Raw genomic sequence first — 21,304 nt, forward strand, 5'->3', positions numbered from 1 at the left:
CCTGGAAGTATTCTAAGTAGTTTCTGTTTTATATGAATGATAAGGAGGGTAGTTTAGCACAAAAGCCTACATACAGTACTGCCAAGGAGCATGGTAAATTAAATAATTAAAAGAAAAACCCACAGGAAAAAGGGATCTGGTGTTTACCTGTCATTGGTTCTTTCTCTCTCTTTTTTTCTTTTTCCTTTCCTTTCTCATGATTTCTTCAAAACTACAGCAGCTGAAGTAGTGAGCAGCTTCAGTGGGCAGAGCGAGGCTGGCACAACTCTACTACTGGTGTAAGGCCACCAGGAGAAAATTCAGCTTCAGCTTCACTCTTTGTCTGCATCACTCAGCTCCTGCTGTCAATCTTTGGGTGAAGGCAGAAAAAAGGAAGCACAGCAGAGACTAAGATTTTAAAACTGTGGTTGCAGAAATCACAACACGCTGTGTTACTGTAACAATCCCAATGTTGGAAAACAATGGAGAGGTGGCAAGAAGTTTTCAGTGCAGCAGGATTCTAAAAACACATTAAACATTAGCCTTCTAAACAAAGATTGGTAATTATTGCTGTGTGTTCTCCCATGCAAAGTGCAACATCATGGCATCTTAATATATAGTACAGAGCCCTTGCTGTGATCCAGCATCCACCTTTCAAAGATCCGTAATCTCAAAATTCTATTTTTTTTTTCTCATTGCTGTAATAAAAGATCTGGTTTTCTAAACCTGAATGTCATCTTCTGTCTGTGACCTGAGCAGTACGTCCTTTCAAGGAATGTTTGTAAACTTGACAGATTTTATGATTGACACAAAGAAGTCACTTTTGGTACTTATTACTTCAAATTGGGAATTCTTCACCATGACTGAGACAATGAATTAGAACAAGGATATATCCAACAGCTACACCTTGCTGATAATACTCCATCATAGCAGCACAAGCATGGAAAATTCACAGAAAATATAACTAAATGACTGCATCAAATGAAAACATTGCTTTAGGGTTGCTGCCTGAGCCTCCCAGGGGTCAAAATTGCTTTAGGGACAGCTATTAATTTATCATAAACCAATATTTCAGTACCAGAAAATGTGAGATCAGTAGTTCTCACAAATAAGTGTATTGTATGTAGAAACCAGGAGTTACCAACATGGCAATTTTACAGTTATACTTTTTTCCATTTAATTAGCAGGGAAAATACATGTGCACAGGTGAACTTTGACTGTTTAACTTCATGGCAAAGCCATGAACTACTCCTCATTTCTTGTCCGTGATAAAGTTCTGTACACTGCTTCATGGCCAATAATCTGTGCTTTTGACCCTTGGCCAAGGCACAGCTATTGCAGAATGGTGCCCTCTTTGACCAGCTCAGCAGAGACCTCTGTCATTGGCACATCCCCAGGGCTGCCTCTTGGAAAAGAAAAAGATGCCCATGTTTGAAGCAATAAATGACAACAGTAAGGATGGAAAGAGGCAAGCTCCCAAACAGATGAAACTACAGAAAGCCATTGAGGGTGTCATTGAAGCCTGTCCAAAACAAGTTCAACAACTTTTTTGGAGATAAGCAGTACTACTTATAAAGGCATTTTGGTGAACAGCCTCCTGACTGCAGAGAGGCCACAGACAAGTGCATCCAGGAATCCAGATAAGGCAAGAGGTTAAAACTCTATCATTGGATATAGGTTTTTTACTACAGGAGCTTGCTACAGTCAGGAAAACATTAAAACTGAACATTTTTGAATATGGAAGACAATGTATTCTCTGGGTTGCAATCAGCATCACAGGACATTTAAGAGTGTTTGCTGGACAAGAATACCCAAACAACTGAGAATTGCTCATAAGACTCCATGTACACAACTCTTACAGACACTATTGCCATGTACAGCTACTATTTCTACTTACGCAGTACTAACAATGACATTGTGACCACTGCTTTCGAAAAAAGGAGCTAAGATATTTTAGAAGCCACTCTCTTTAAAATTCCACTGACAGGATATGGCAGGAGAGGAAAAGAATCCAGTCATTTGAAATTCTTTCACAGAAAAAGTTATAGTACATTCTTAATATCAAATGACACAGGCAGATAAAGCACATAGATTATTTTAAGGCACTATGCCTTTTACTCTTCAAATCAAGAAGAATCAACTCATCATTTGACTCCCCTATCTGGATTTGCAGTCTGCTTTGAGAATTATGTGAAAGTAGATTATTTTTGCACGGAGAGAATGAGAGTATCTACATAAGATAGAGAAACCAAAGATTAATCGCTGTTCAGAGAAATAATGGTTCTCCTTTCAGACACAAATAGACCTTATTCTGAATTTAATTTCGTTACACACCATATTACACTGGGAACCAAAACTGAAATAAGCAGCTTTTTTACTTCCTGCTTATAGGCAAAAAATCAGACATTTGTCCAGACCCATAAAGCAGCAGGTAAGAAAAAGATGGTTTAGTGTAAATCACAGTTAGATAACATTAATTAAAGGGATATCTAGCATATTTTAAAACTTTATAAGATTTTAGCAACACCTTCAGAAGCAAAATTTGTCCTCTTCTCGATCATATTTGGTTTTAGACACAACTTTCAAGTGCAGCTGCTTCATAAAATAATATTTATTTTGTTTTCCTGCCATCTTGTGGCTTAACCGCAAAATGCACTTATGAAAAAGCGGTACAACTGCTGGTCTGTGAAGCGATTGCTTTTGGAATACTATCTAATCTAAGCTGTGCTCCAGACCATCACCCCTTCTCCCCTAAAGAACATTGCAGCTTTCAACCGCACGGACCTGCAATCCAGTGAATTCCTGCAACAACTCGATACCATGGAAAGAAATTGTGCCAGCTAGGTGAGGTCTCACCAGAGGGGTGATGGCCCATTCTCTCTTCCAGACTGTTCCCTTGACTCAGATCTGCCTAAGACAGTGAATTCTTACTGCATTCCTATTTCTCAGTTAAATACTTTAGTTTGAATGATTATGTGAGAAGTGAGCTGAATTCTAGTCTGGCTCATTCACAAACTGAGACAAACCCTATCAGTGCTACATAAGTGAAGCATGCAATATTATTAGTTACACTTCTCACCATCTGGAAAGTTGCATTTGGCAATATGCATGAGTGCTAAGAATCCAGCCTTTTGGGATTCTTTGGCATTTACTGGGAATGGTCAAACTAGCTGATTTAATACAGCTCATATTAAGCAAACTAACATGAAATCCTAATGCCATTTCTTCGTTTTCTGTGAGCCAACTGTAGAAAATAAAGACTTGCTTTCTATCACACTCTCATTAAAAGGCATCATATTGTATGCTCACCTAATCCGGCCAAAGTTAAATAGATGGTTGAAAATCAGACACGAAAAATATTAGAGGTTTTCCACAAAGTTTGGAGGCTATTTTGTTTGGTTGGTTTGTTTTGCTTTTGTTGTGGCTCACTTTTTAACTGCCCAATAGAAAAACAAAGTTATTTGTTTTCTTCATGCTGGTGACATATCTGTATGGAAAAAAAAAATTGCCCATGCTGGATTTGAAACAGCCTCCTACCAAAGATGTAGTCAGTTAGATTTAGTGGCTAGTGAGAGTTTGCAGGTGAACAATACCTATGCGTATTTTTAGCAAGGAATAGCCCCTCAGGATTTCACTGGCTGAATTTTCTAATGTCAGACTCCTCTAGCAATTGTCCTGCCAGCTGAAATGCTATGCTAGTCTGACGGAATACACCAAGAGTGGTTAAGAGCAAAACACTTTGACTAGTCTGCCATTTACCAAGAAATCTTCTGGGCCATATAATTACAGGTGAGCCAGTAGAAACTTTCGAAACAAAATTGTTTTAGTTAATCAGTTTTATCAGTCCTCATGTACCACTTGCAGAATGCTCTTTCCAGTACCTTCCAACTATTTTTTCAGGGCACATGTTCCAGGGAAACTTTTCTCTAAGTTCAACTTTCAACTGTTCTACTTATGTTGATATATTTTATATATTAGTAAAGGCCTGTCTGCACAAACCAGTCTTTGAAATAAGTAGTGATATTAAAGGCTAAAGTCCTTGAAGCCTTTCTGCAGAAGAGAGAGTAAAGCAAAACAATATCCTTGTGTATAAGAGAAAAAATGTAAACCTGTGTGTGTTAGCCAGTGGTAACTTGCTTAGCCCGCAGACCCTGTAGAACCCTATAAAAGGTGTGCTAAAGATAGAAATAAACGGTGTTCACTTTTGCTTCTGTGAAAGGTGGTGAATAAGCTGGCGGTCTCTCAATATACTTACACCTGAGTTGCAAACCCAGATACTTGTATTTCATTTTCTTGACAGAGAGACTAGATTGGATAGTTAGAAAGGTGGGGGAAAAAATCTTAGAAGACAGCTGCAGAAGAAAAGGAATTGCAGGATTTCTCACAAGATCCTCATACAGAAGTTGTTGACATACCAGATAGTGAGGGAGGTAGTGGTCAGTGGCACAAAGTCTGGTTGGAGCAGTGTGACAATGGGGTCAATATTGGCTTTGAAGCTCTTCCACATGTTCATTAACACTCTGGATAAAGGTGCATCTGCACACTCAGCAGATCTGCAGATGCCACCAAACTGTGAGGTGGGGCAGATACACCAGAGGGTCATGGTGCTGTCCAGAAGGATCCAGATAGGTTGAAAAAAGGGGGTGACAGGAACCTTATCCAGATCAGATGACACTGAGATCCCTGACAGCTTCAACCATCCAGTCATTGGGTCTGCACTGCATTGTAGAATAAGGTGCTATACAGCTCATGTGTTTTGTGGAACACAGAAAGCATGGGTCTAGAAACTCTGAATTTTAACACAAAATTTGATGCCTGTGAAAAGGCCCCAAATTTACAGTACTCTGACATATGTGGAGGGATTTCTACCTTTCACAGTTAAAAGCAATTTAAGTTAATATGTGAAAAAAACCAAAAACCCAATAACATTTTGAACTGCATTCTCAGTTATGAGTATTTTTCACTGCTTGAAATTGCTCAGATCCCCTGCACCAGTTGACAGTAGATTGAGAGGAATGTCCTGGTAACAGTGAGCACAGTAACAAAGGAAAGAAAGGAAAACTGAGAAATCAGAAGAGAGTAATGATAAACACACTTCCCATGATCAAATTAAGCACAGCTCTAGGAATAGATCAATTGGTCAATCAACCAATCATATCACTCTCCTACAGATTCACAAATCTAAAAAAAAAACCACAAAATTAATTAGTGGTGTGTCAAAATAAAATTGTACTACAGAACACATATTGGCATAAAGATTGCAGCTACTTTTCATAACTGCTAAAAAAGACTCAGGCTCAGAATAAACATTATTGGTCTACCTTGGTAATCACACCCCCACTGACACACTCAGTGTGTTTTATTCACCATAAAATAAATAGTTAAGAAATCTAGTAAGAAAATGTTGCTTTTTCCTCAAAAGTACTAAGCAATACTGATAAATAGCAATAGTTAACATTTTCCTTCTTGAAATGTGTCTTCTTGTCTAATGGTTCTTGCCAACCCATAAGCCAAAGAGATGCAGATACCCCAAAGAATAAAGGACACCAGGTGACATTATCTCCACCCTTCTGCATTGGAATTATCTGATGACTAATTGCACAAGCCTTAGTTAATGTTTGTAGAAAGAAGTAAGCTGCTAATGAGGCAGAAAACTAGGAGAAAAATCCCAGCTTTTCAATTTATTTGTAATTATTAGTTACTTGGTAAAAAACAGTGAGAAAACAATAAGCCTGGTAAGATGTATCTTGATTTGCTTTTTCATTTCCAAAATCCATATTTGATTCTGAAGGGCTGTATCAATGTAATTTTAAATGGAGATACTGCATCTCCATATGATCAAGCCAGGTCAACCAGCAGAGAGCAGTCTTGGCAGGACAAAATATGGTGGGTTTTTTAGAGTTCTCTGTGTAACACAAGTTCACATTATATTTAACTTTGAGAATATCAAACACGTTATTATTAATGGCAGCCTGTTGAGCTTTAGAATCATATAATACTTGCCAGGGACATCTTTTTTATCTGGAAAGAGCACTAAATGCATTTAAATTTAAGAGAAGTAAATTGGTCAGAAAAACTTTAATGAGGTAGCGGTATGCCATTTGCTCTTCTTCCAACAGCTGGAGCTAAGGTTTCATCCTTAGCTAAGTTAAATACTTTGGGTACTGTTCTGCATTAGAACTGGCCTGCTGAGTGCCACATATGAGTGAACACATTATGTATCAGTGGTTCTATACCCTTCCCTACAAAAGCAGAATTTGGTCCAATATGTTTGGTAAACTGCAGACATTTTGCTGATTTGCAAGACATTAGGATTAAATGGGTACAGTTCCTTGTGTCTGAAAACCAGGCAAGAATGTTATACGTTCTACAGAGGAGCATCTCCAGTGATCAAAACCATTTTCAGGCACTGGTAAACTAAAATTAAATGCCAGTTGTTAGTCTCCCATTTTTCCAAACAACAGGATTTCTAATATGAAATATCAGGCATTCTAAGACAAGCATTCCTCTTCATGGAGGTGAATGTAGATGTTTCCTAAAAGAGAATTATCTAGTTACTTTCCAGTTGGGGGACAGAGGTATTTGGGGCTTTTTGACAGTGTTTGTGGGTCTTACCCATTATTATAATCAAAATACACCCATGCAAGGTGTTATGTAACAAGAGAAACAGATGTTGCTCCACAGGAATACTACATACCTCAAGCATGACACAACTCTGGTATAATTTGGGAGTGGTTCAGGAGGTGCTGCACAGACATGGGCCAGAGAGACCTGCAGGAGGGAGCAGCAAAAGCTCAGCTGTAGTATTAGTAGTTAGCAAAATTTAACATTTATGTCCTCACAGCACTTTTCTCACACAAGCACAAGCTGGTGGGATTGTAGGTATTGCTGTAACTCATGAAGGAATGTAAGACAGAAAACATATTCAGCACCACATCAGTTATCTCACATGCTTGACTGACACTGCTCTGCACAGCTGGGAAGCCCAGAAGGTATGGAAATACCTCACTGTGAGCAAGAACAAGTCTAAAAGCCCTGACAGCACCCTGTTGGCTCAGATAATAAAATGAATGTTGAATATGATACTACAGAGTATCTATAATCTATAAGACTACTTTGCAGAAAGCTAACAGATCTTCTGAACTTAAGGAACTTGATGTATGAGTGCCCAGAGAAGCTTTTAAAAATTCAGCTTTCTGTTCAAATCCACCCAGTTAATGGAAACACAAAACATTCCTACAAATAAGGTTTTATTGAAAACATTATTGTTTTCCAATGCAAACTTGTCATTCTCTCCTTCAAGAAAAAGAAATTTCCCTCTTTAAATATGAACAAACTTACACTGGTGTTTTAAACTAGAAATAGTTAAAACCACTATGGGAAGGAATGTCATGCTCAAAGGCATGAAAATGCTGGACTTCAAGGAGTGTAACAGGGCAAGGAAGAATGGAGAAAGCAGCCAGGGACTGGTCATATGTACATCTTTTCACTCAGGGAAATATAATAGATAGCAATCTGAAGGAAGATGAGCGAAGTACATTCCTGTATTGTCATTACGCTTTCAACTCAAAGCTTCCCTTTTGATTCTGCATTGTAAGATTTCAAGAATTGCATGTAAAATATCTTCATTTTTTGTTTTGCGTGTGCTAGCACGACCTTTGTTTAGAGACCCATTTTCAATTTGGGAAAAATGACCAAGAGTTTTAAATTGCAAAGGGAACTAGGGACAGTGCAAAAGGTCTGGTGTAAAGCACTGTATTGAAAACAAAACTATGTCCAAAACATTCATTTTGGGAGACAGCATTGGCCAAAATGAACTACATATTAACACACAAAAAAGATGTATTTTCCTCCCAATCTACATTTTAATAATCTAATAATCTGCATTTTAACCGATTAATCTTTCTGTCCTTACAAGAGTTTTCACTTTTAATGTGGACATTGTCCAATGTGTTTGCTGGACTGAATGATGCCCAGTGAACAGTGCAGGAAACAAGCACTTACACACACTTTTGAAGTTTGCTTCAGCTGTGGGCTGACTATAGGCGCCTTTTCCGACGAAGAGTCTGGTCTGCTTGCTGCTTTACAGAGCAAAGCGGAACTTCAACGCTTCCTTACCACCTTGGTGAGTTGTGTTGTAAGCACTGCTGACAGAAGGAGCAGGAGTGTCTTGGGCATTCTCACCTCAATGAATCACTCACCATGCTCTGCACCACCTTAAGCCCTCTGTGGCTGGACAAACATATTGTTTTCACTTTCAGGTGCTGTGACAACAGCCACAGCTAACAGCCACCTGGGGATGCTGACCCAGGGAATCTTCCTTCTCTGCTCCTGCCCCACCAACAGCACTTGCAGGACATGCTTCAGCTGAACAGCAAATCCACAGGACCCTGGAAAGCTGCAGCCCAGTATAAACCCTTATATGGCCACTGTAAAGAAGCCCTCTTGTCCCCAAATATGTTTTTGCACCTGGTGTGAAGAAGGCCAATCCATGCACAGAATGGAGATATTTTATTTACAGACATGTGCAGCAACAGGGGCTTGGTGGCAAATCCACAAAGCCAGCACCACAACTACCAGAACTTTTTCCTATTATACATTTTAGCAAAAATAAGAATTAATGTTCATTGGCTATAAATGGCATAGTTCTTTTATTAATCAGTAGTCTATCTTCTATAGGTTAAGAGAGTCCCTCACTTCTTATGTTAATTATTCTGCATACTCAGTCTTTCTTTTCTTTTGGGTCAATGGTTGCATCTCCTGCTGCTGGAATTATTTTTTTTACACAGTCATACCTGATTCAGCACAATTGCTGAGTTCCTCTCTTAGTTTCTTCCTTTTCTCGGGGATTTGGCCAGATGTCCTTGTGGCTTGTAAATTCTGCATTCTTTACGTCTACCATCAGTGGTAGATCCTTCTCCCCAAGCTCAGATCTCCCCTAGGTCTGAGATCATTGAAGCCTGCCAAGCCTTAATAAGGCAATTCTGCCAACAAGTAGTTTGTTTTTCTAACACCTGGACATCACTTACAACTGTTTCAGGGATTAAATATTTTTTGTTGGAAGTATAAAAATGTAATACATTAAAGAACATCACTTCCTGAATTTGTTTTACATTTTCCACATTTTGCAATAGTACATTCTTCTTCCAGGCTTTGTCAACCTCCCCTAGGTTTTTGTCAACTCCCCCTAGGTCTGAGCATTGAACCTTCCTCTAAGTCCTGACAGTGAAGCACATTGGGTCCTAAACCATAATAAGGCCATTCTACTTACAAGTAATTGATCTCCTGAACACCTGGATAAACATGCCATATGATGAGTGAGCAACTGTTCACGGGTTGGGCACAAAGGGTTACAGTGACTGGGGTGCTGTCAAACTGGTGACCTGTCACTAGTAGGGTTCCACAGGTTTTCATCTTCGGCCCTGTGCTCTTCAACATCTTCATAACCAACCTGCACACAGGACTGGGAGACTCAGCAAACCTGCAGACAATACAAGACAGGGAAGAGCTGTTGACTCCCTCAGAGGCAGGGAGGCCCTGCAGAGAGACCTTGATGAATCAGAGAGCTGGGCAATCACCAACTGTGTGGAGTTCAATAGAGAAAAGTGCTGCACCTCGGATGGGGTGACCCTGGATGTCCAGAGGGATTGGGGAATGAGAAGCTGGAGAGCAGCACCATGGAAACTGCTGCAGGAGGTCCTGGTTGAGCGTAAGTTGGACATCAGTCAACAGTAGCCTGGCATCCTGTGGGGCCAACCATATCCTGGGGGTATCAGTCCTAGCATCACCAGCTGGGCAAGAGGGGAGTGTCCCACTCTGCTCTGGGCTGGGGCAGCCTCAGGTCCAGTGCTGAGGGCAGTTTGGGAGACCACAAAGTAAAAAAGATCTAGAACTACTGGAGTGTCCAAAGAAGGGACACAGAGATGGTGAAGGGCCTTGAGGTGAAGCCATATGAGGAGTGACTGAGGGCTTTTTGTCTGTTCAGCCTGGAGGAGACTGAGGGGAGACCCCACTGGGGTCTGCAACTTCTCTGTTGTAAAGGGAAGATGAGGGGCAGGCCCTGATCTCTCCTCTGGGGTGATCAGTGACAGGACCCAAGGGAATGGCCTGAAGTTGTGTCAGGGAGGTTTAGGTTATCGCGTAAAGGTTCTTTCCTTTTCTGACGGTGTTTGGGTACTGGAACAGGCCCCCCAGGACAGTGGTCACAGCACCAGGCTGACGAAGTGCGAGAAGCGTTTACAATGCTTCCAGGCATCATGCAACTCTTGAGATGTCCTATGCAGGACCAGGAGTTGAGACTCAATAATCCTGATGTGCCCCTTTCAATTCAGCTGATTCTGTGACTCTCTGCGATCAGTACAAAGCGACACTGCCGGACAGGCATGAGCAGAGCAGCTTTATCCCAGCGAGGCGGAGCCGTGCCGCCCCCACAGCTGCCAGGACTCCCCCTCCCTCCCTCACGCCACCCCTCTATTCCCAATCCCGACCGCGGCCCTGCCCCTGCCTCATGACGCCACGGACGCAACATGTCGCGAGGTCGCGTGACGCGAGGGGGCGGTGACCTTCCCGCCCTCGCGCCCGGCGGATCGCGCCGCCATTGGCTGTGCCGGCGGGGCGGTCGCGCTCTGATTGGCTGCCGGCACCTCAGCGCTGTCGGGCGGGCCGCGGGTGAGCGCGGAGCCGGCGCGGCGGTGCAGCCGTGAGGTGAGCGCACCTGTCCCGCCTTTCCGGCCCATCCCGGGACGGCCCCGGCGCGGCGGAGGTGGCGGCAGCTGGGCCCCTGCGCCGCTGCCAGCCGCTCGCTGCCACCCGACCCTGGCTGGGAGATGTGCGTGTGTGCGCGCGGCGGTGTTTCCCGCATCTTCCGGTCGGGTTTGAATGATCCGCGCTGTTGTTGGCATCCATGACCCCGTGCCTTGTTCTGCTGTGTGATTAGGCATCTTGGCGCAGGAGGGAAGCAAATGGATCCGTTGCCCAATCCCGCACCCCTGGCCTCGAAGCTACGGAATACGCTGGTTCGGTATCACAGCATCGCAGACAGCGAGTGGCGTGTGGCGAAGAAAACCGTGAGTGCTCTGGGCGGCTTCCCGGTTCGTGCTTCACAGGAAGCTGTGGGGCACCGGGGCGGCGGAAAGAGCCCCCTGTGCCGTGTCACACGGCTGAGAAACACGTATCCGGGCTCTGCAGGACTCTAAACTGACAGGCTCTGTGAAACCAGCCCTCTAGAGCATCTCTAGATGACAGGATATATTTTTCGTGTTCGTATACTCTTGTCATTCATTCTACCCATTTTCTGGGGTGTGTCTCACGGAAGAATCCTACCTGTGTAGGATTATAGCCTTGACTTACAACAAATTGTGTTAGCATTGATAGTATTGCAAGAAGCTAAAGTGTACTTTAAACTAAGCAGACACAGCCTGTCAGCCTCTGGAATCTCTTGTCAATAAATAGTTCATCGTGCTTCAGTTTCCAAATGTCTTCCTCTTAAGAAATGAGATCATTCTCAAGGCTTCCTCTCATACTGTTTCACTTTTCTGTTGTGCTTTAGAGACCACATACTATCCTAGGTTTCCTTCCATGAAAGGGAATACCGTTCCTGCTTTCTCTGAGCAGTTTGCCATCCTGTTCTTTTGAGCTGCCGGGATTTTTTGAGTCGTGCTTCAACAAGCTAAATAGCCTTTGCTTGTCCATCAGTTCTAGGCTGGGTGAATACTTTTTAGTGCTGTCTTCCACAGAAAGTAGAAGTGTAGCAATATGATAGGACTAGTGTGGTAAATTTCTGTCTTTGTCTTTTTGTTACAGTGATTTGAGTAGGGCTTTTATTTTTTCTTCCATCATGAGCAGACATTGATGAGACAGAAGCAAGTGATTAAAATGTAACTTGATTATTTGCAAAATTAACAAATACTGTCTGGAGAAGTAAGAGCAGACCACCCAAGCCTTTCATTCTTGCAATACACCTCTACCACCTCTGCCCTACTAAATGTTGTCTATTCCTGTATTAGTATTTCTGTGTTTTTATATTAAGTACTAGTGTACTCCTTTAAAAAGTTACCTGCATCCTTGTGTTTCAAATCCTCAGATTTTACCCCTCCCTCCAGCCCTTCCTTCCTCTGTCCTTTCTTTCCATTTTGGTATTGTGCCATGTAGAAGACATTCAGAGCTTTATCTACCACAAGGAGATGTGTTGTGTCCCAAAATACCTTAAATTATTCTGGATGTGGTACTTAATAGTACTATTCTTTAGGATATTTTGTCCTCCGTGTAATCATAATCATAATCATAATCATAATCATAATCATAATCATAATCATAATCATGATTCCAAATAAAGTGGTGGTACATGGTACTCTTTTCACACCAAAATTCTGAGATTTTGTACAGAGATTCCATTTCACAGTTATGTAAAAATCAGAAGATACTGATTTCTCTATTTTCTCTGTGTAACTTTAAAATAAATAGACTACAGCTTGCAAGACTATTCTAGTTAGGCATCTAGAAGAGAAAGGCAATTGAACTTTCTTGTCTGTGCCTGCATCTCCTGCACTCTTCTGTTACTTGTGTTACAGGGGTGCAAGCAAACATTCTTCCTGTCTGAGTAGCATCCAGCTGTTGGCTTTCCAATGGCATTGCAATTGAAAGGCTTTTCCTGCTAATGTTGTTCCATTATTCTGTGTATTTTCACAGTAAACTGGCTTGGCCTACCAAACCATACTTCTGCACAGACTTCAAGCATTTGACTCTGAGAAAGCTGATTTCTTATTTTTTTAAATAATAGAAAATTATAAGTAAAAGGTATCTGAAAAATCTTTAGAAAAGCGTACAGTGGTGCCCAGGTGAACCTCAGCTAATGATGAAGTTGGCTGCTTTTCTTCAAGAAAATTGAAGCACTTTCTGGACTTCTTTCACTTGCATGCAAGTGACAATTAACATTGTATCTTTTATTTTCCTTCAGAAAGATGCAACTGTGTGGCGTAAACAATCGGAGGAATTCAGTGGATACCTGTAAGTTTGAGATACATTTTTAAAGTTTCACAAATGTGTTCTCTAGAATTTAGAAATGAAGACTGTGAATTCTATAGCCATCAGCTACACAGATGCTCCAAAGGGGAAGCTAAATGGCTAAACCTCTTGTGGCTCTATGAATCCTTTCTAGCTTTTAAGTTTGATATATTTTAGCATTGCATGTGTCTAGAACAACACCACAAAACTCTCATTGGCTGAAGTGGACAACAACATCTGCCCAGAAATGATGGCCTGTAAAGCTCAGAATCAAGCCTGGGTTCAGTAGTCCTGAAGGGTCACTGGGGCGTGCTGAGTCAGTCCTTTGACTCTTGCATTGACTGTGCGACTTCAAAATACCAAGTGTGGGGTTATGAGACGGTTTTGTGGGGTTGTTTGTGTGATGTGAAGGCCCTGCCTGTGCAAGTTTCTGTCTCTGGGTTCTGTTGGTTTCTGTAGGTTTAGGTAGAGAAATACTGACCAGAAAGCAGCACTCTGAAGAAACAAAAAGTCCTGTGAAAAGGTGGTGTTTAAAATGGTCTCAAAGACTGATACACCCCATGGAATTTACATGTTGTTGAATCTGCAAGAGCTGATGGCCCCAGACACCAAGAGTTCCATGGGCCCACTGGCACCAACAGGTTGTGTAGTTGAGCCATTGCCAGGAGGGCAGTGACTGCTGTGTGCAGGTGAAGACCCCAGGGTTGTTTATGCACCTGGAGAACTAAAGCACACTTTGAAGGGCTTTCCAGACCTGGGAGCCGTTGACATGTCCATGTTGTCCTCCAGTTCCAAGCATACAGCTGAGATGGGCTCCATACAGAGGATTATGAGTGAATATGGGTGAACTGCACAAGTCAAGAGGTGAATCTGTTGCTTGACTATTTGCTATTAATAAGAACATCTTAATGAATATAAAGCATTTTAAAAGCAATTTTTTGATGGATTCTTCTCCTTCAAGATTTGGAGGCCCAGTAACTCAAGAAAACAAAATCTCTGGTGTCTACTAAAATATCTAATTACAGATGATTATTCTGTAATGTCATATGCCAGATTGTTTTATTTGGTAATCATATGACACTAAAGCAGAATGAAGTTTCTCGTTAGCTTGGTTCTATGCCTGTGTTATGATCTGCTCTAATCCAAGAGGAGTAAAGAGAACTAACTCTCAGTGAACAAAGCAGAACGAACCCAGAAACATTTGAATATTCCCCAAAACTTGGTTAAAACCAAACAAGGCTAGATGTTGACACTGAAAAACTGATGCATTTTATTTAATAATAAAAGAGGTAAAAAAAAGAAGGAAGGGAGGGAGGTGTGTTTGGGGGGACAGGGAGAATGACAGAGGCAAGTTAAGTAGAAACATATTTCTTCTCTGTGCATCCCAATGATGTCTCATTACTCCCCTCAGTCTAGTCTTCTTGGTGGTGAGGGTCCCCATCCAGAAGTATAGAATCCCATGGATTAATATATGTTTGGACAGGTAGGAATGCCTAGGTGCCTCCCCTGAGGCATGTCCCTTGCATGACTCTGTGTCTGTTGCATCATTTTGCATCACATGTAGCACTGGTGCAGGGTCTGGGGACCTCTTTGGGGGCCCTTTGATGGGCCATGACACCCCTCTGCTGTCCCTCTTCTGGGTGTCCCTTAGATGTGGCTTTGCTGGGCTGAAGAGGCCCCACAACTGAGCTGGTGTGCACAGCAAAGCATAGGCTTTCACTGCCTCTGAGCAAAGGCTTTTTCACCACACACCCAAAACATCTTCTCCTCGCTCCTTTGGTGTGAGGGTCTCTTCCAGCCTGACAGCAGATAAGCCTGGGGCTGTGGCCTCCACCCTGAAGGTACTGGGCTTAATCCTGTTAAAATATTTTTCTCCCCCAGCCCAGATCTGAGTCACTTTATCTTATCTCAAATCAATTTGTAGTCCAGGGCCTCAGTCAGGAGGCCCATTTAGGGTGCTTCTGTGCAGCTTTTGTTATGCAGTTTTGCTATAATAAACAAAAATCCTTCATAAAACTGTTTGAGCCATAAACCATAGCATTTCAGTCTCCAACATCCTGTTACTTCTGCTTTAAGAAAAATGATTTTCTCATTATATTCCTGATCACCTTGTTATTTTAGGTTTACTTACCTCTGGTGGACTCCCTTGCTAGCCCAGCAATAGGAGTAAAATTACAAGTTGTTACAGTTCTTAAGGAAATAAACAGGAAAATTTTTATCCAAGGAAGGAATTTGCCATTTATAAAATATTAGCTGTATAAAAAAAGACAAATTTTTTCAGAAAAGGATTTCTTGCAGAGAAGAATAGATGAAACACCCATAGGTGTTTTCCTGTGCTGTTTCTCTTTTCAGCTGTACACCCACTGTACTTCTTGGTATCAAGGTGTTAATGTAAGTGTACCATTGAAAATTAATGGAATATAAAGAATTTCTTACTAAATGTAAACACATTTTCCTAGCTACAAAGCTCAAGGAGTGGTGGAAGATGTTACTAACAGAATAGTGGATCATATTCGCCCTGGACCTTACAGGCTAGACTGGGACAGCCTAATGACTTCAATGGACATCCTGGAAACATTTGAAGAGGTGAAGACTTGTTTAGATTCCTAAGAGAAATGTGTATTGATGAATACATGAATTTAACATTCATGAATTTAACATTCATGTAGAGCAGAGCAATTCCAACAGATATGAACCCTTTACAGCCTTCTTTTTTGCATGCACGAGCAACATTGTGCATACGTTCTCTGTATGACCACAGATGAGGCTTTCTGGCAGCACAGTCCTGTTCTGAAGCTTGGAATTCATCTTTCCATTAATGCTAAAAATAAAGGAGTCAGTCACAATTCTCTTGGACCTGGGAGCTCCGGTAGCTTCTGATAAAATTCACATACAGAGGGCTACAGTATGATACTGTGTATGCCAAAGCCATTTCATACAGCTTGCTTTCTTCTGTTCCTCAACAAACAATAGTAATAATCCACACATATGGAAGTTGCAACCTCACCCTCTTCCTGAAGGGCTAACTTGTGTAGGATGGCTTTGTGCTGAGACACAAAATAATTCAATCTGATGCTCAGGACTTGATAAAAGAAAGGTAAGTTTTAAGCTGGTTACAAAACAGTAGGTAGCCTTCCTTTGGTTAATGCAGACATTCAATATGAATTCAAAACCCTCATCTGGGCACCTGGCTTGAACATGGATTGTCTTTTGTTCTTTCACTGAAGGAAGATTTATATGACAAGGTATTCTGTCTGTATAGTATTTATACAGACTACTGTATTACAAGAAAGCCTGTTTTGAAGAATTGTTCACATCCTGTTTCATTTTTTGCTTAGTGGATTAAAAGTATTTGATAGAGTTAGTACCAAGAGATTCCTCTTGAAATTCGTTCATGGTCCTTTTTAGACTTCCCAAGTGCTCCTTGGCAACTTAAGAGCCATGTGGCTTTCGGTTCTCAGACGTGCCAGAGTTCCCTAGCTTTAGATCTTTAAACCTTTATGGTGCCAGATATTCTTTACTCCCACAGCTTTCAGTTGTAGACCACAAGTCTTTACAACTTCCAGTTCTTAGGCTGAGAATGGCACAGCCATTCAGACCTCACTGAATTTTCAGTGTAGTTGACTGAGGCTGTTACCTTTGTGAAAAGCATTAGCTGCCTGCGAGCGTTAAGTTTCTCTGTTTATTCATTATACTAAGATATATTTATTTTCTTGCCCTTGTAATTGTGTCACTCAACAAGAACTGCTGTGTGATGCGCTACACAACTGCTGGCCAGCTCTGGAACATCATAGCACCAAGGGAGTTTGTTGATTTCTCTTACACTACAAGCTACGAAGACGGGCTTCTAACATGTGGTAAGCCACCACCTGCCTCTTCTTATTTTGCAACAGTTCCTTGGCTTAAGATTTGATTCAGATTTAGTAGCAGTAAACATTGCAAAAATGGTCTAAGATAGTCTTCAGCAAATAAATTCAAGGTATTTTAACAAATTTAAAGATGTTTTAACATTTTACGTATTTAAAGAAGTGTACAAGTTAGTGGTTTACCCATGAACCATTCCTTTGTGCCAGGTTTCACTTATGTCAGCTGTGGAGCACAAGTGTTAGAGACAAGTTGAGTCCTCCAGCTCAGGCTGTAGAGCAAACTGGTATGAGTAAAAGCTTGCTTCTAGTAAATGGGAGAAATGTCCTCTTAACATTTGAATTTTTGCTTACCCTGCTTTCCTGTCTGTCACAGAGTTTGAATGAACAGCAAATTCCATGCATGAAAATACCCAGAACCTTGTAGTGTGTCTGTCACTACCACTAAATTCCCCAGCCAGAAGCTTATATATTTCAAATTTACTGCACATTAATTTTTCTTTTTTATTTCTCTCAAAATAATTTCCCTTTTTTAAAATTTTATTTTTCTTTATTTTTCCTTTATTTTCTAGGTATAAGCCTGGACTATGGAGAGGTGAGACCAAACTTTGTCCGTGGATTCAATCACCCTTGTGGTTGGTTCTGTGTCCCTCTCAAGGATGCTCCTGGCCACAGTCTTTTGACAGGCTATATCCAGACTGAACTGCGAGGGATGCTACCACAGTCTGCAGTGGACACTGCCATGTCTAGTACACTGGCCAATTTTTACTCTGACCTCAAAAAGGCACTCAAAACATAGACAAACACTGACTTAAAAGCCCGTGCGTTCCTTGCAATCAGATTATGTTGTTTATCTTAGCGTAGGTTGCCTAAATTGAGGTGAGTGACACTCTTCCTGAATGACACCTGAACCTTTGTGTTGAGGATACAAACAGCTTTAGCAAGTGCTTTTTGGTGTGATAATTGGCATACATTCCCTGTGCACAGTTCAATACGCTTTTTGCTGCTTGGCACTCTGCAGCTTTGTGAGGAGTAGCCTGAATCTCTAAACCCCCAGCTTCCTTAGTAGAAAGCACAAGATGTGTGTGTGGGCTTGGAAAATGCAGCATGAGCTCAGCTCCCTGCAGCAGTTTTGGGAGCCAGGTGCTCGGGATTTTGACAGTGCACATTACTGTACAGGCAGCATCTCATTGAAGATGTAATTTAGTAAAATATATATATATATATAGGTATTTACTTAAATTCTTTGATTTTTTTTTAAGTTTGTTCAGCTGCATCTGTAATTTGTTTTTAAATTTGCTCTGATTTATCATATAGATATTATATAGCTAAGTTGTTAAATGATACTATTCATAAAAAAGCTATTTGTACTTGAGAACAAAAGTAAATGTTAATTTTTGGCATTTCTTTGATATTGTAACTGTAACTTACTTACTGTTGTATACAACAGTCTCAGTGCATAAAGAAATGCCCTTACAGCTGATCCAAAGCTCATTTAGGTTATCATGTGTCTTTCCATTGGTTTTTTTGGGTTTTTTTGGGGGTTTTTTTGGTGGGCTTTTAGTCACACAATTGTCAAAATAACAAACCTCTAATGGATCTTCGGTGATACTCTTTACTTCTAAGGACATTTTTACTTAAATGTGCATGTAATACATATGTGGGAATTTCGTTTAGTTGGGTTTTTGAGGGATTTTTCTTTCTGTGTATGTTTCTTCAACTGCATACCCTGGAATAACAAAAGCAGCAGAAAGAGCCACTCCTTTGCTTCAGGGATAGGTGTTGCTGTAGCCACAGCACCACAGACTTGCCAGTGTTCTGGTGCTGTAGCGTGGTTCTGTTCTGCCCCTAGGTTGATCTGTGCAATAAATTAACAACTTAAAATACAAGCAACTGAAGGCCAAAGCTCAAGCTGCAGAATTGCTCAGATCTGCTGAAGGATACAGGGTCTTTTTTAAAAATGCAAATTTCAAGCAAATTTCAGCAGTCCAGTGATTCTGATAGATATATAGCAGGGGCATTTAAGAAATAACTCTCTTCCTGCTAGGAACATGAATTCTCTTTAAAATCTGATGCTAAGCTTTTAATGTTGGTATGTGTCATTTGCTCAGGTGATGTAGTTTGCCAGTGCTGTCACAGTGGCAAGTTTAACTGTGTAGGAGTTAGGAAAAGTATCTTTGATCCCTGATACTGTGGAGCCAAGTGTATACATACAATCCAGGGACAGGTTGTAGACTCAGAAAAACAAAAATTCAGATCAAAGTCCCTTGCAATATTGGCTTTTTTTGACACTGGCTACTGTAGCTGAACTCCGAATAGTGAGGAGTGAGCTTTCTTATTGCTCAATCAGAGAGGCAGAAAAAAAATCATACCAAATGGGGGCTTTTTCAACCTGCTTCATGTTTTAAGGTATTTAGTACTATTAAGACAGTTGAAAACAATGCATCAAACAGCCTTTGGTCCTCATGGGCAGAAAATGTTAATTCTTTTTTGGGTTTTGTGTATTTCTCTTAAACCCCTCAGTTAGTCTTCCCATTTTTTTTTTTTTCCTACCTTCCTCATGTCTGCCAAACTACTGCAAGCTCACAACGTGATCTTCTACCACCAAGGACACCAAGGAATTGCTGCCAATATTCTCTCGCTTCTAGTACTGGTAGAGAGGCAATTATGAAATCTTTGGCAGTGCTGCTCTGTGGGATGAATGGTGACATCACTGTAGAGGAAAGTGTTTGAAGTGTAGCCTATTTTTTCTTTCCAGTTACAAAGATTACATGTGCAGTGAATCTGCATATTCATGTCTTCTCTTTTTAGAGCTGCTGTGACTGACTAATGGAGGGATACAGATGTATGTAGAGAAAAATACCGCCTCTCTATGTAAAAAGCCGAGTTTAAATGTGCACAGAGGCACTTCAGTGCTGGAAAAATGGGTTAGAAGGAGCACAGGACACAGGAGGATGTTGGTACAACACCAGGCACTGCAGAAGTAATTGTTCCAAACACCCATTTTAGGCGCTCTGACACATACACAGTAGCCTTATTTAGTATCCAGTGAAATGGATTTTTCTGCTTTTAATGAAGACAAATTGGTGAAGCACAGAGCAGCTGAAGAAAGAAGAACTTGAGCTAAAGTAAGAAAATTGCTAGTGCATTTTTGTATACTGATACTTCTAATAAAATTTTAGCTGTAGACTAGTACAGAACTAGGAGAAAGATGTCCAATTTCAATTGTATTTATTTGAACCTGAAATTTATATTATTTTTATATAGCTATAGATGGAGAGGGAGGAAGAGCTGTTCTTTCACCAGAGTACGTCAGAAACAAGAAAGCCACAGTATCAGAGCCTGTTCTCCCACTATTGCATTCTTCTCTTCCTGAGTTAGTGGACAATCTAGGTGGAGCCAAGAGGGTTAAAACAGGAAAGCAGTGGCAAGGACAAAGTGCAGGAGCCCATGCTTTGCCTATGTAGAACTAATGGGAGACAAAGTAAATGCTTAGTATATATTTCTATCACTGAGGAATACAGTTATCCAGAAGTGTCTTCTGAACAAATTGCCCAAGAACAGCAGAGATCTTATTTTGCTAGATAAATAGCATGTATATAGGCACATCAAAAATATTTTTATATGGCTAATATTTTTTTTTAAGAAAACCTTACTTTTTAAGAGGTATGGGCAATGTGATACTTTACTCTTTGGCACTTTAACTAGGTGATTTGTATGTGTGTGGGAAAGGTTTTCATGCTTGGGTTTGTTCCTCATCTAAAAGCTCCAGCATGAAACTTTTCCTGTAGATGTGCAGAAGATGCAGAGATAGGGTTAAGCTCACTTTAGAGGCAAAGTACCACAACTGGCTGGGAGGTGGACTGATACCTCAGAGAGATACCCTGTGCACAGTCCCTGATCTTAAATTTGATGAATTTATAAATGTGAAACATGATGAACTTACAAAACACAGAGCATATAATTTCTACAGTAATTATAAGTAACCAGAACAGTTTTGATGGTGTGACCTGGTGGTTCAGCCTAGGAGGTGCACTGCTGTAAAAATAGCCCTAAGTCTAGTGAAACCAGTCAAGTTGTGCCTGTGTATGGAAAGTCAAAGTCTGTTTTAACAGTGAGTTTAACTTACTGTGGTCAGCATTTAAGGGATTGTATTTGTATTTTGAGTGCAACTGCAGAATAAATTAAAATAATGGATTCCAACAGGCTCATCATGTACCTTCTTCAATGCTTGTGCAGCCATATGTAGCATTTTTGGGGCGTTAAGTCTGATGATGTCGTTAATCTTTAGCTGACTGGTGATCTCTAATGATACCAGTTTGTCTCCTTAAATTTGAAAGCCATAAAGGATTCACTTAGAAACTTGATTTAGACTGAGGATAAGGCCCAATTGAAATGTCTTGAAAACTACAAGTAGGATTTTCTCAAGGCTTCAGTTCTAAATATGTATATACAGGAGT

The 21,304-nt window shown here is 40.9% G+C and overlaps 1 protein-coding gene and 1 long non-coding RNA gene across 4 annotated transcripts; one reads left to right on the plus strand and one right to left on the minus strand.

The window, feature by feature from the left end:
* Positions 1-147: 147 nt before the first annotated feature.
* LOC111940746 (uncharacterized) lies at positions 148-10,505 on the minus strand. The gene is made up of 4 exons (XR_002869655.2): positions 9,594-10,505; positions 9,251-9,460; positions 6,677-6,750; positions 148-349 (listed from the first exon to the last, which is right to left on the minus strand). It is a non-coding gene; the product is annotated as an uncharacterized LOC111940746 (long non-coding RNA).
* Positions 10,506-10,538: 33 nt separating this feature from the next.
* On the plus strand, positions 10,539-21,047 carry STARD4 (StAR related lipid transfer domain containing 4). Of its 3 annotated transcripts, XR_015280007.1 has the most exons (7): positions 10,605-10,683; positions 10,916-11,045; positions 12,935-12,984; positions 15,441-15,567; positions 16,724-16,838; positions 17,417-17,723; positions 19,656-21,047. XR_015280007.1 is itself a non-coding variant. In XM_023943351.2 (6 exons), the coding sequence occupies exons 2-6, from the start codon at positions 10,941-10,943 to the stop codon at positions 17,641-17,643; spliced, it is 624 nt and encodes a 207-aa protein (XP_023799119.1). In that variant the 5' UTR covers positions 10,539-10,683; positions 10,916-10,940; the 3' UTR covers positions 17,644-21,047. The 3 variants fall into 3 exon arrangements, 2 of the variants coding, with proteins under 2 accessions (XP_023799119.1, XP_023799118.1); XM_023943351.2 differs by having other exon boundaries at positions 10,539-10,683; positions 17,417-21,047; XM_023943350.2 differs by having other exon boundaries at positions 10,665-10,807; positions 17,417-21,047.
* Positions 21,048-21,304: the final 257 nt, after the last annotated feature.

This window comes from Cyanistes caeruleus, chromosome Z (genome assembly GCF_971803275.1).
Source record: "Cyanistes caeruleus chromosome Z, bCyaCae1.hap1.1, whole genome shotgun sequence".
Classification (NCBI taxonomy): domain Eukaryota; kingdom Metazoa; phylum Chordata; class Aves; order Passeriformes; family Paridae; genus Cyanistes; species Cyanistes caeruleus.